The sequence below is a fragment of the Leguminivora glycinivorella genome, chromosome 22 (assembly GCF_023078275.1).
Source record: "Leguminivora glycinivorella isolate SPB_JAAS2020 chromosome 22, LegGlyc_1.1, whole genome shotgun sequence".
NCBI classification, from domain to species: Eukaryota; Metazoa; Arthropoda; class Insecta; order Lepidoptera; family Tortricidae; genus Leguminivora; species Leguminivora glycinivorella.
In genome coordinates, this window is record NC_062992.1 from 7,393,230 (window position 1) to 7,408,699 (window position 15,470).

Below are 15,470 nucleotides of genomic sequence, written 5' to 3' on the forward strand. Positions count from 1 at the left end.
ATAAAAATCAACTGTAATTACTTGTATGTAGATACTTTTCTAAATAGGTTTTTGTTGACAGTTTTCATTGAGACAATAGCAATTGATGCAGGTAGCATCAGTAGCATTAGACAAATACATTTAACTTCTCAAAATTTAATCAATAAAATACCCTGTCCAATTCCCAAATTAACTCTAAAACCCCGTTGTTCTGATCATGTACAAAATAATAACAGCCAACTGGTTATTAATTCGAATTTGGAACAGAATGGCGGTGTTTAAACCCGTCGGCTCATTACAACCGGCCTGTGTTATTTGAGCTACGTGATCTGGAATACGGTGGACGGGCGTGCACTTATCTGTGCACGTGCTGCCTTTAACGTTCTAATTTTGAAATGTTTGTCTTTTTTAAGCTAGCAACATCTTTGTCATGTGTAACCTAATCGTATTGAGACTGCCTTTGCAACATATATTATAGATGTAACTATACATTGGATATATTATATGATCAACAAATTCAATCGTACACGGACATGTAACACTATTGAAGTGAGATATGATGATGTACTTGTTTTGGAAATCGTAAAAAAACTCTTTTAGCATTGTAAATCGCACGATGTTTATTTGTTTATTTTGAATGCATGCACGCAATACCGATTTGTATTAAAAAAAAGAACCGTGTTCGAAATTTGAAACATTTAAATTGCACGTTATTGCTACTGTGCACGCGGCGCAGAGCTCAAATACTGGCAGGCAGGTTGTAATTATGTTCGCCGATTGCTCGGAATCATCTCGTCCCGATCCGATGCCGAAAATCCTTAGGTTCCCGAATCCCAGGCTTCGAACAATTCAACTAATTCGTGGGAGTCCCTAGCGTGAGAAAATGATTTGAACGTGATTCACGAATCCTCACTCATAAGTGCCGTGTAATTGTCTAAACATTTCAAATTACGAATTAGTAAAATAATGGCATAAAACAAAAAAGCCGATTCTCAAATTAAAACGAGATAATTCGAACGCGCAACGGATGCAGCGCCCCGCTGCGAGTCGCGCTTTGAAAAAAAAACGCCGTCAACCGAACTGTCAGTGCGCAACCGCGGATGAGAAATGTTGCCAGACTGAAAAAGATAGACCACGGCGTTCATTCATAAAAAGCCACTCACGTTTAGAAATTAGTTTATTTTAATTACTCGGTGAGCGCATTGTTGTATTAATTATTGGACTCGAGCCGTTTGTCGGACTGGACAATATATTTTATTGTCTTTCTGTACGGTTCGTGATTTATACATCTAGTTAGTAAGTTATTCGAATTTTAATTTAGACGAGTTTTAATGGGGTACGTTTGAATGGATTCTAATTAGGGAAAAACAAGCGGCCGGGTGGTATGAATAATGTCAGGTATAAATTCGTGTTACGGCTTGGAAAGCGTTGATTTGACCTCCGTTTGGCTGTACGCGTACAATGGGCGCTCGCCTTTGCCTAACAAATGCTTTATTAGAAAAAGCGACGGTGAGAAATGGCTTGTCTATGGTGCTTTGTTGATCTACAGGCGCCGTAATTCAAATTTGGAACACAATGCGGTCTAAATAAACAAGTGAGCAACCTAAACAAGTAACTGGACCGGAAATGTTACTTAAGATTTTTGAAGAGAGAATCATCCCGATTTGATATAAGTACTTATGTCAAAAACTTTCTCTATAATTTCATCAGACGAAATCGACAATTTTGACACCGACACACCTGATATAAATCGTACTACAGGAAAATTAACTAACCTAAGACATGCTCCCAAAATTAGATGAGAATAGTTTGAGAAATGCGACCTGTAGAGGAATAGATCAATCAGGATGCCTAACCAACGTGCTAGTCGTTAACGCACCGTAGCACATCGTACTTATCTCCCTCTTTTACTCTTCCATGTTAAAACAACAGAAATATTGGAGTTTCGTTCGCTACGGAGACTACGGAGAGTACTCCATTGTCATCTGGGCTACACACCCACGATCTACGAAAATATTTTGCACAAACGGAGCACCTAAAACGGAGATCAACATTAACGCTCGGTCAAGAAATTGCTAGACCCCAGAATTATATAATATATGACACTAATATAATTATATAATAAATAACATATGTCAAAACAAAATTACAGAACCCTGATATAAACGCATATACACTGCGACATCACTCTATATTTCATTACTGCTGTTCACAATTCATTGCTTATAAATCAAATTCGAAAAAAGAACGACCTTCTCATTTGGCCGTTGGCCGGTGCCGTACACTATTAAAGTTTCGAAAAATTAAAAACAAAACCATCTTTGGTCTTATTGCCTATTAAAAATATATCAGCAGTCATTGAAAATCCAATTTAGGGATGGCCACTTAGAAAATGTATTGTTTTCGCTTGCGTTTCAATTATTGAGTTTTGTTTATTGTACGTTGTGACATTAGGTTGAAGGTTAATTCTGATCAACTCGCGTTGTTTTAACTTTTTTAAATAGGTAAGACCTACATTCATATACTTTTGGCTCGATTCGAATATCGTATCTAGAGCTAAAACTGGACGTATCGTATCTTATAGTTCGAATGTGATTTGTCAATAGATTTGTCAAACAGACAGATAGAACAAAAGACATCAACGCGCGCTTAGCCGTCCGAATTGCACTTCGTTTCATCCGTATATTTTAATAGTTTTTTTATTTCTTTAGACTACGAAATAGGTTTTTAGATACTTTTTTTCCAAGTCTATTAGGCTATGAAGTTTACTGAATCAAATCTATTCACGTATAAAAGGCGCGAAATTAAAAAAAAAATGGGACTATAAAGCTTTGCCCCTACATTTTTTTCATTTGCCACCTTTTTTAGTGACAAGATTTGACTGACCGTCTTTACATATCTAAGTACGTACTTATTCAGTATACGATTGAACACATTTTTTCTAGTAACTATTGTAAAACACTATATTTGTCGACATAGTGATATCGTGTGTAGATTAATTTGAATGCCTCGCCAGCTTTGTAGCTCTGTAGTGAAAGAAGATCAATATTCTCGCCACTGACCATCTGTGGGCCTTATGAGTTTGAAATAAGGTTAATAATTGTCAGTTTCAATGTGTATAAAGGTTTACGTTCAAGAGCTCTCGTCACAGCGGGAGACAGATATGAGATAAACTAATGATATTGTTGACGACTTCTGGATGCTCCTGTTTTTCTCGAGCGGTGACGGGTTAAGAATTTCACCACCCCCTTTACTCTCGTGGGTGTGGACTGTGAGTGCGTTTGCACTTTATCCGATCCGATATCGGATGTAGGACCGATATCCCATATTAGATTTAAACCGCCATCTTTGATTTTTGATTTTGAAATCCGTCCGACATCCGATATCGGATCGGATAATGTGAAAACGCACTGAGGATGTGGTTTCAATTGTGATACTTATGTGCCATGGGCTAGCAACCCGTCAGAGCCAACGCAATATCACAATTTTATTTTCTTTCAACCCCTTAATTGCTAATTTCATGTGCTCTGCCTACTTATTTTGGGAATACAGACGCGTTGAGTATATATTGTGTGTATGTAAGTAGATACACTGATGAATTCGATTGTCTAACCGAATATTTCTCCAATGGAACAAAAGACAGCAACGACTAGACTCTCGTTGCTGTCTTTGGCGTTGCCGCTTCTCGTTGCCGTTGGATTTTTACTTTGAAAACGAGGTTCACGTTCAAAATTCTTTAATTATCCGTAAACCTTATCGTATTTTCAACTAGGTCTACCATTTGTCAGTTAATATAAAATAAAAAGTCAGTACAGAAGCTCTCGTCACAGCGGGGTACAGAGAGATAAACAAATGAATAATGATATTGTGGTCACTCACTATTATGATATCTGGAGTTCGAATCGATGTATGAATATGAACTTTTTTTGATAATATTTGATACGACCTTAAAAACCACTGGTAGGTATATTAATAACAAAAACAAAGACGATGGGATGTCGTATCGAAACCAATTCTGAACCGTACCGAGTTTTTGAGCCCGAATTTGGTTGCTGGTTGCTTGTAACTTGTTATTATTTTGGATTTATTTTATATAGGGTATAAATGAGAAGTAGTATAAATGGGAAATTAAGAAAATTAATAATTTTTAAGAAAAAAAAAACCGCCTTCCTTTGGGGTTCTGGTGATAAATACTTTCAAATGTTGGATTATATTATCAATTCGTCTGTATATTTTTTAATGTTTGTTATTCGATATCTCCGTCATTTCTGAACCAATTTTGAAATCTGGATGATTCTGAAGTATAGCCTGACAAGTTTTTATTTGACCCTCGCCACGTTGCGGATTTTCAGCTGAACTAATTTATTTTACTGGCAAGGATTAATATTTGACACCCGTCGTCAAAAGTCATTGTATGTCAGTGATGTAAACGAGAAGTAAATATTTTCAATTTTCTAACGGTTTCATCGCAAATTTGCCCAAAATAATATTTAAAAAAGTGAAAATAATTATACTTAAGGTGATAATTTACTAACAACAAAAAAGGACGAGTTATTAGACGTTATCACGTCAAAAAAATACAGACGAATTGCAAACCCCTTCCTTTGAGATTTGGAAGGCGGTTAAAAAAGCTTTTAACAAATCAATTAAATTATACCTACCTTTTTATTAAAATTCTGTTAAATGCTAAAACATTTTTTCTTTTTAAGTGTGGATACAGTTGCTTATTGCCAGTAACTGTTGATTGGACCAGAAGCTACTGAATGACCTACAGTCTGGCTAAAAAGAGTAGAAATTAAAAAGTAGCAGCATCGTCCAAGTGGCGTTTCTTTCAAATCAATATGTGTGAGAAAACGGGACGATATTGTCACTTTTCACTCTTTTTTCAGACTGTAGACAGGATCAATGCAAATATATGTTACATAAAAATTGTTATTCATATTTTATTTTATGATATAGGCCTCACACAAACAGATGAATCACCTCACGGTAGGTATGTAATTTCTGCATTAATGCAAAAAAAAAATTGCCATCGGTTAAGACAATTTAGACTTATTATACCTATGTTACGCATAATAATTACAATAATCATATCGTAAATGAATACCGATCCCAATTTACTACTTTTTATATCCTCTGTATAGTTTATGACTAATTTTAAATAGCAGTGGGCGGAGCTAAGTGACATGTCATTAAATATATTTAATGTGTATATTTTTATTTTATGTTATCAGCAACGCATTAATTTCAAATGCTAGTTTTAAATTGCATTTATGTGTGTCAGTTGTGGTATTAAATTCATTAACGATTAATTAATTGTTGTTTATTACAATGACCTCTGTAATTATAAGGTTATAACTAAAATGGCGTCTGATTAGATTTGGCAGTTTATATTCAAATAGATTCAACATATCTTTTATAATCGTTTTATATCGTATTACTATTGACATTTAGGTAAATTTTTAATACTCACATTATTATCTACTTTACTTATTAATACTTAATGTTACGAAGTGAAAGAAATGTACCTAGTAGAATTAGTTAAATATTTATTGCCGAAAAGGAAGCCTCGCAACTTAAATCACACTTATCAATTCAATTGTTTAATTTTATTTTGATTGTTCTCTTTTTTCTCCTTTTTGCTAAGTATATAAGTTTAGTGACACATTGGTTATACTGTAATGTCTTGTAAATGTGTTTTACTAATAAATAAATTTCGCAGAAATATTACAACGAAGAAAACAAACCGAATAAAATTAAAATTACCAATTCAACACCCTAAGCCATATTAATTATCTAAAATAAAAGATCAACGAATCCAAAATCCTCCATTGTCGTAACGGTCAAAAGGCTGGCAACACCGCTCCCGTTCGAAATTCGAAAATTAATGGCGGATTTGACAGCGCCGTATTGTGGGGCTAATTTAAATCTTATCAAGCCGATGACAGCGGCATAATGGAACGGAGTTTTTTAAATACTTCAGCGTTCCATTTTCGAATTGTTTTATTGCTGGCTGAAATTGAATCGGGTCTTCATGGTAGTTCTTGTTTTGAAATCGTTTGTTATATTATGTGGGGTTATATTACAAGTGTTTTGTAAGCCCGTCCCGCCTGAACTTTTCTATCTCATGTGTACACACTTTTTGGTTAATTTCCACAATCCGCTTCAGGTGAAGCCTACCGGCGTAGCCGAATGGCAATCGTCAACGCCAGACGCCGACAGAAATACAGTCCGGCTCTGTCGCGCCAATACGCAAGAGCGATAGAGATATATAGCTACGAAACACATAGTATCGTGAGCGTTTGTGCATTTGGCTACGTACCCTGACCAGAAATATATGACAACGCGCCATGTTGCGGAATTTCATTAGAACTATTTTCTTCATACTAAACTGAACTGTCACTCCATACATCAGAATAACAGCGACCTCTTATAATAATTATATTTATTTTTATATCTATGTACTATGTCTATACAGAGTGGGGCCTGTAACAAAGGCGAAGAATTGAGCTGTAGGCTATTCTCCTTATACTGATCAACATTTGTTCAGTGACTTTTAAAAATTATGAAGTCTTTAAATTTTTAATTTTTCATACAAAATAAATATTAGCTTCAATGTACGCCATTATTGTTGTCATTGACGTTGTCTGTCACACTTTAGACTTAACAGAATTCGCAATACATTACCTCTTAGAAAAAACTTTCAAGGGTGATAAAAATCAAAATAAAAGTTATTTTTAAAAGTCGCCGAACGAATGTTGATCAGTATAAGGAGAATAGCCTAGAGTTCAATTCTTCGCCTTTGTTACAGGCCCCACTCGGTATATTAAAGTAATATTATGATAAAAAAGCTGTTTTTATCTAACCACATAAAGCCCGGAGTCCCGCAACAAATCCATAATATCATAATGATTGAGGTCATTCTGTGGCATCCAAATCCCCGATCACTGATTATCTAGTATGTAATCGTGGTCTAGAGTCAAAAATGAAAGGGGAATAGTATCGCTGTCGCGACGACTCTGCGAACAACACGCTGTCATCATCATCAGCGCTTCTTGGCTTATGGTGCACCCACACGCGTAGCAGTTATCTATACAACGTTATATAACAGCCAGTGTGGGAGCACCATTAGGCTGATTTTAAATGTTCAGAGTATTCTCTTGCTGCGTGGTGACAGGCAGATTTTTTTTTCTGTCAATACTTCAGCCGATTGCTGAAGGCTTAAATGGGGATACCCCCATTTGCCAGAATTTCATTTGCCATAATTTTATTTGCCATCCTATTCAACAATCATAATATTGTTTCTCATAACATCTTATGCCATAATCATTGTTTACTATATTAATCTAGTGCCAGAAACTTTGTTTCCCATAAAGTCAGTTTCCATAATGTCATTTGTCAGAATCATCGAAATCCGTAATTACCACATTCCATACCATCATTTGTCATACAAATTAGCGTCCAGAAAAGTCAATTTCCATAATGTGCTTTGGCAGAATCGAAAACTAGGTTAGGTTAGGTTAGAACTGTGACCCCTGGAAAATAAAACTGCTATCAGAAAGTAGGTTAGGTTAGGTTAGAACTGTGAACCTCTGGAAAAGGAAACTGCTTGAAAAGTAGGTTAGGTTAGGTTAGAACTGTGACCCCCCGGAAAATGAAAATACTATCAGACAGTAGGTTAGGTTAGGTTAGAACTGCGACCCCCTGGAAAATGAAACTGCTATCAGAAAGTAGGTTAGGTTAGGTTAGAACTGTGAACCTCTGGAAAAGGAAACTGCTTGAAAAGTAGGTTAGGTTAGGTTAGAACTGTGACCCCCCGGAAAATGAAAATACTATCAGACAGTAGGTTAGGTTAGGTTAGAACTGCGACCCCCTGGAAAATGAAACTGCTATCAGAAAGTAGGTCAGGTTAGGTTAGAACTGTGCCCCCCTGGAGAATGAAACTGCTGGAAAAGTAGGTTAGGTTAGGTTAGAACTGTGACCCCTGGAAAATGAAACTGCTATTAGAAAGTAGGTTAGGTTAGGTAATAATATGGGCAACAATTAATATGGCAATAATTGCTTATGGCGTTTGAATATTCTATGAAACCATATTATTGCATTTAATAATATGGCTAACAAATAGTATGGCATTGTATGATTATGGAAGGTAATATTCGGATAAACAACGAGTATGTCATATGATTTTTATGGTAAACAAATCATTCGGGCAAATGAAATTCAGGCAAGTTAGATTCGGGCAAATGAATATTATGTTAAATGACTGTCGGGCAAACAATAGACAACCGCTTAAATGTATTGACGGTTTTTTTACCGTGACCTTGGCCTGATATAATTCTAACGATAAATATAAATTAGCTACCTATGCAATTTGTACTACTACTATAGGATAGTAAATGTACTTGGTCACACCTCGACTTAGCGATACTCTCAATTACACAGTGTAGGAGATCGTGTCTTTTACGACAACGCCTAAAAGTCAAATCCATTCTTGACTATTATGATTAATATGACAGTACGAGTCAAAGTAACTACATATGTAGGTACAAAACAAAAAAAAAACACCCATAACTCAGAAATAAATATTATCGATTCAAAATTGGAAGAAGTGTTTCACAGGCAGGCGTGCGAGGGTGGCTACAGACTAGGCTGGGAGACCGTCGAAAATATGATTCGTAGCATTCGGCCATCCCGTCGGCTGTATGTCCGCCGCCGCCGCCGGTTCAATTGGGGACTTATCATGAGGTTTGATGGTATCGCTCGATATTGTAAACGTTACGGAAAATTTAATTCATTGTATGGAAAAACGAATAGCGCTTCCGAAAGTTACTAGAACCAAAACTTACGTACGTTTTTGACGTTCGTGAAGCGGTAGAGATAGCGTCTATCGTCCAGGCCTGGACAACATCTACCGGGCCTGTGGAGGTCGAGGAAGAGGTAGCCTGGTTCAGAGAAGCCATGTCACAAGTCTGTGATGCAGGCATGGCTCGAGCCAAGCCTCGACCTCCGAAACGGCAAGTGTATTGGTGGTCTCGAGAAATCGCAGAACTTCGATGCCGTGCCAACAAGGCGAGACGTCAGTACACTCGGTCCCGCCGACGAAGGAGGACCCGAGACGTCGACGAGGAGTCGCGGCTGTACAGCGCATACAGAGAGGCGGTCAAGACGCTGCAGATTTCCATCCGTGAAGCGAAGGCGAGTGCCAAAGCGGAGCTTCTCGAGACTCTAAACCGAGATCCATGGGGGAGGCCCTACAAGGCGGTCAGGGGCAAACTACGCCCCTGGGCCCCTCCCTTGACGGAGAGTCTCGAGCCTCGGTTGCTGGAGGTAGTTGTTTCTAACCTGTTCCCGAACAGACCGGAGCACCAGCCCCCAGCAATGGCACCTTCCCGTCAGCGCGCTGGATATGAGGTTGCGGAAGTCGAGGTTCCTCCGGTAACGGAGGCAGAACTAGACGCAGCCGTGTTTAAGCTGAAAGCCAAAAACACGGCACCGGGTCCAGATGGGATCCCAGGACGTGTCCTGGCTCTGGCGCTGCGGGCCCTGGGGGAGAGATTTCGAGGACTACTGGACGCCTGTCTACAGTCCGGCCGATTTCCGACCATCTGGAAAACCGGCCGGCTCGTCCTCCTGAAAAAAGACGGGCGACCCGCGGATTCTCCATCAGCCTACCGTCCGATCGTGTTGCTCGACGAGGCTGACAAGCTCTTCGAGCGTATCATCTGCTGTCGCCTCGTCGAGCACCTCCGGGGAGTGGGACCCGATTTGTCCGAACACCAGTTTGGATTCCGAGAGGGCAGGTCGACAGTAGATGCGGTCGCGCGAATCAAAGCACTCTCAGAGGAGGCGGTCGGCCACGGTGGGGTTCTCTTGGCGGTGTCCTTGGATATCGCCAATGCCTTTAACACTCTACTGTGGTCGTGTATTAGGGAAGCACTGAAACACCACAAAGTGCCCCCCTATTTGTGCCAAATAGTCGGGTCCTACCTTTCGGAGCGGTGTGTGGAGTACCCAGTCCGGGGCGGCGGGCTGACAAGGTGGGAGACATCGTGCGGTGTTCCACAGGGCTCGGTCTTAGGGCCGCTTCTGTGGAACATCGGGTACGACTGGGTCCTGCGGGGGGAGCTTCTACCGGGATCAAATGTGACTTGCTACGCAGACGACACGCTGGTCACATCCCGGGGAACCTCGTACCGGGAAGCAGCACGCCTTGCCACCGTGACGGTAGCACAGGTGGTGAGGCGCATAGCGATGCTGGGTCTCGAGGTGGCGTTGCACAAGTCTGAGGCACTCTGCTTCCACACAGCCCGGAAGGCGCCGCCTGCTGAAGCCAGCATCGTTGTTGGTGGCACTCGAATCGAGGTCAAGTCCAACATGAAATATCTTGGACTTGTCCTTGACTCCCGCTGGAACTTCCGCGAGCACTTTGTCCGCCTGACCCCCCGACTCATGGCAGCATCGGCCGCACTGAAGCGACTGATGCCCAACATTGGTGGGCCGGAGGTTGCGAGCCGCCGTCTTTATATGGGGGTGGTGCAATCGATGGCCTTGTACGGGGCACCGATCTGGGCGGAGAACCTGGCGGCCTGAAATGTCGCCCTGCTGAAGAGGGCTCAGAGGGCGATGGCGATCAGCGTCGTACGCGGGTATCGCACCACCTCATACGATGCGGCGTGCTTACTAGCGGGAACGCCTCCTTGGAACCTGAAGGCGGAGGCCCAAGCGTCTCTGTATGAGTGGCGTAGGGACCTCCGGCTCCAGGAGTACCATCCTGCGCCCAGAGAAGTAGAGGCACAGAAGCTCCTCGTCCAGCAGTCCATAGTTCTCCAATGGGAGGAACAACTGGCTGAACGAGAGGAAGGACACAGGACTGTCGAGGCAATCCGGCCGGTCTTACAAGACTGGCTGGAGAGAGAATGGGGCTCATTAACCTTCCGGCTGGTGCAGGTGCTTACGGGTCATGGCTGCTTCGGTAGCTACCTGCACCGGTTCGCAAGACGGGAGGTGACAGCCGAGTGCCATCAGTGCAGATGCGACGAGGACACAGCGCAGCATACTCTGGAGGAATGCCCTGCCTGGGCGGGGCAGCGCCGGGACCTCGTGGCAGTGGTGGGAGACGACCTCTCCCTGCCGGCCGTGGTTAAGGCTATGGTCGCCAACGAGAGGTCGTGGAAATCGGTCCTCTTCTTCTGCGAGGATGTAATGTCGCAGAAGGAGGCGGCGGAAAGGGAAAGGGAGGCAGACCCAGCTTCGCACCCTATCCGCCGTAAGCGCACAGGGGCCCGGAGAAGAGCTTATGCCCACCTCCTCCCCCCCACCTAGTGAAGTCTGGGCAGTGGCGCGGGGGCGTCACTGTCCATTACAAAGGCCGCACAGAGGAGGCACGCGTGTAGCCCACACGCCGTTTGAGGAGGCAGGGGTAGAGGTTCCTCTCTAGCCCTCACAGAGAAGGGCCCGCTGCAAGTGGTAGGGGCGGGCGGCGCCGGCGTGGTCACGGTTGCGTACTCAAGAGTTCCCGTGGCCACGCTCCATTGGCGGCGCGCAGGCATACCGTTGGTTTTTTAGTGGGTAGCGGCGCCTCTTGCCGAGTCCCACATAACCCGCACAACCTCCCCCAGGTGTGTGGGTATACATAAAGTATTTTTCCAACGCAAAAAAAAAAAAAAAAGGTTAGAACTGTGACCCCCGGAAAATGAAACTGCTATCAGAAAGTAGGTCAGGTTAGGTTAGAACTGTGCCCCCCTGGAGAATGAAACTGCTGGAAAAGTAGGTTAGGTTAGGTTAGAACTGTGACCCCTGGAAAATGAAACTGCTATTAGAAAGTAGGTTAGGTTAGGTAATAATATGGGCAACAATTAATATGGCAATAATTGCTTATGGCGTTTGAATATTCTATGAAACCATATTATTGCATTTAATAATATGGCTAACAAATAGTATGGCATTGTATGATTATGGAAGGTAATATTCGGATAAACAACGAGTATGTCATATGATTTTTATGGTAAACAAATCATTCGGGCAAATGAAATTCAGGCAAGTTAGATTCGGGCAAATGAATATTATGTTAAATGACTGTCGGGCAAACAATAGACAACCGCTTAAATGTATTGACGGTTTTTTTACCGTGACCTTGGCCTGATATAATTCTAACGATAAATATAAATTAGCTACCTATGCAATTTGTACTACTACTATAGGATAGTAAATGTACTTGGTCACACCTCGACTTAGCGATACTCTCAATTACACAGTGTAGGAGATCGTGTCTTTTACGACAACGCCTAAAAGTCAAATCCATTCTTGACTATTATGATTAATATGACAGTACGAGTCAAAGTAACTACATATGTAGGTACAAAACATAAAAAAAAAACACCCATAACTCAGAAATAAATATTATCGATTCAAAATTGGAAGAAGTGTTTCACAGGCAGGCGTGCGAGGGTGGCTACAGACTAGGCTGGGAGACCGTCGAAAATATGATTCGTAGCATTCGGCCATCCCGTCGGCTGTATGTCCGCCGCCGCCGCCGGTTCAATTGGGGACTTATCATGAGGTTTGATGGTATCGCTCGATATTGTAAACGTTACGGAAAATTTAATTCATTGTATGGAAAAACGAATAGCGCTTCCGAAAGTTACTAGAACCAAAACTTACGTACGTTTTTGACGTTCAGGTACACTGTCGAGTAATGTTTCTAAAACGACATACATTCGTGTTAGAGGCTTTGCGTGCGTAGCCAAATGCACAAACAAAACGCTCGTAGATATCCGTCTCTATCGATCTTGCGTGTTGGCGTGACAGAGCCAGACTACCTTTCGCGATGTTTCGTTTTCCTTTCGCGTCCTAGAAATGCCATTCGGCTACGGGGCCAGGTTTACCGTGAAATTTGAAGTTGCAAGTTGGAAGACGCGTTTGTACCTATATATTTGACAAGTAAAATTCGCTCATAGACTCCTGCAACACCAGAGTTTGCAAGTTTGGATTGAAGGTCCGAAAACCGGGGATGGCAGTTCGTTCCAAAGTAGTCCTAGACAGGAATTTTCTGAAGAAACGCACAGTTGAGGAATGTGAATACCTATCTAATTGGTGAATACTGAAGATGTGGAGATTTTCAAGGATATCGATATCCTAGAACTCTCAAATTAAGATGTGTCTAAAAATACCTAATAAAAAAGCCATAAGTGCCAGATAATATTTTTCAAATATCAATGCAAAAGACCCAATAAATGCCGCTAAACTTTTTGACAACACATTATACAACTTTTTTTATGACAACGAAAAAACCGCACAACTCAAAAACATTTAATTTTCAAAACTTTCGACTGAAGCCACCGATATCGCAAAAAGTTATTTTTTATTGTTTTACCTGTTTGAAAAGGATGTCCCGGCAATTTGTGCCAAGGACCACCAATTATAAAATTTCAAAGTATAACGTGTGTTGGCCGCCATAATTATACGCTTGGAGGAATGCTACAAATAAAGGATTGGGCCCTTTCTTGTGTCAAGTTTCTTGGATGAAATGTTACTTAGTTTTTGGTTTTGAGGCGGGAAAGTATATTTTGAACTTTTAAATATAGGGTTTGTGAGTTTCTGTGACTGTTCTGGGAATATGTGTAAAGTTTCGTTGGGCAAATGTCGTGGTGTTTTTATTTAATATAATACGGTTGTTAAAAATTAACGGTATTTAAATTAACGGTTGTTAAAAGTAAAGTTATAACAAGTGACTAATTTGGTAGTAAAGAAGTTTTGATTTTCCCGAGATTTTAAATACTAAGTTACAAATATGACTCCAAGTTGCATAAATAATTTAACGTTAAATTTTCTATACTATTACTACTACTACTAGGTACTTCAGACTGAAATAGATATCATAAACGATAGAAAAAAGCAACCAACTCCACCGGTGACCAAGCCGGATATCAAACTCGGGCATTACATCTTAGGCCGCTTCAAAAATTCAATCAATTAATTTGTTTTGTTCCCTAATTAGATTTTCAAATAAGTTTAGTTTATTTAAATTGTTAGCCGCATATTGAGGTTTCATCATTTATAAACTGAAATAAATAGGTATTACTATATACCAAAAAAAGGAAGAGTCCAACGGTGTTCACGGTGGGAATCAAACTTTCGTCTTAGCTTACGCGGCTAACGTCCTGATCGCTAAACCACCCAGCCACGCAGTCATATATTATTTTAAAATATTTTTGAAAATGTTCATGTAGTAAACACGATATTGAAGACAACATATACAAATTTATAAATATTATTAGTTACAGAATAATACACATGTAAGTATAACCAAGTTGGACAAATAGACATACAAAACGAAGTTGACTTATATATGTAGTATCAAAACGCAATAGAAACAACCATTAAAATATTTCTGAGTATTAAAAACCACCTTATTAAAATATAAATCTTCGTCTATTAAAAAAATCTCCTTTTCCTAATTGTTTAATGTAAACCCCCGGCACGAAGGGTATCAGGAAAGTTTCGTTACAAAGGTTAGGGAAGAGTTTGTATTTTGTTTACAACATTGGCATTTATAACTTAACTGTTTTTTGATATTTATTTTGTACCTTTTTTATGAAATGTATAATAATATTTACCAAATGAATGTTATAAATTTTACAATAATAAACAAAGCTATGTAGTATAATTACCGCGATAGAATTTTTTTGTAGTAATAATTCGTGCGTAATTTTTCAATACTACTCTTAATTTGTTTATGTTTTAAAAATTATATAAATATTTTCTATAAGGACTGTCCTTTTTAAAACGTTATTTTCCTCTTCTCTTCCTAAAAGTAATATGTAGGTACCTTCCGATCGATGGTTTAAGTTTAAAGAAAATATACCAAACACTAACACATGCAAGTATACATTATTGATATACACACTTATAGGTAGGTAATCACAGCACTCTACACCTGTAAACCTAGTAAGCAATCGTATCCATACCTCGCGGTGACACTGCATATAAAGGTTCATGCTATCTATACTAAGGCAAACATATCACAGAACACAAAATGTCTCATATCACAACAGTCACTGGCTTGCCTTCCGCATTATCGATTATGCCCGGAGCCATCCGCTCACGTACCGAATGTAATAATAACCGACCATCCCTCAGGCTTATCGGTAAACGACTGCAGGCGAAAAGGTTTTCGCTGGGGGCGAAACGCGGAGCGGCGCTCCAGGCTCCGCCCCGGGCCCCCATTGGCCCGAAAGTGGTAGCGAGCCGTCAAACGGGCTCCCCCATTGGCGGTCAGTAGTCAGTGGGGGCATAGATATTTTGACGTTTTTTTAACGCGGTGGCATTTCTCGTCGCAGCGATTAATTGTAATTCTTTATGGCTATTGTAGGGTTGAGTGAGCGGTTAATATGTGACGTTTGTGTTCGATATTTGATTTTTTTATGACTGTGTACAGATTGCGCCTGCGACGATCTGTTTGATCAGGCTGGTTAAGGTTTGCTCTTTTTTCG

The 15,470-nt window shown here is 40.5% G+C and overlaps 1 protein-coding gene across 2 annotated transcripts in view; it reads right to left on the bottom strand.

Annotated features, from left to right (window-relative positions):
• Positions 1-15,106, bottom strand: part of LOC125237685 (transcription factor AP-2-epsilon) — a 100,304-nt gene extending 85,198 nt beyond the window's left edge. Inside the window, exon 1 of one of the 2 annotated variants that reach the window (XM_048144832.1) lies at positions 14,946-15,106. In XM_048144832.1, the coding sequence (XP_048000789.1) occupies positions 14,946-14,975 (30 nt within the window). In that variant the 5' untranslated portion in view covers positions 14,976-15,106. The remainder of the gene's footprint in view (positions 1-14,945) is intronic. The other variant, XM_048144831.1, reaches the window with a different exon arrangement.
• Positions 15,107-15,470: the final 364 nt, after the last annotated feature.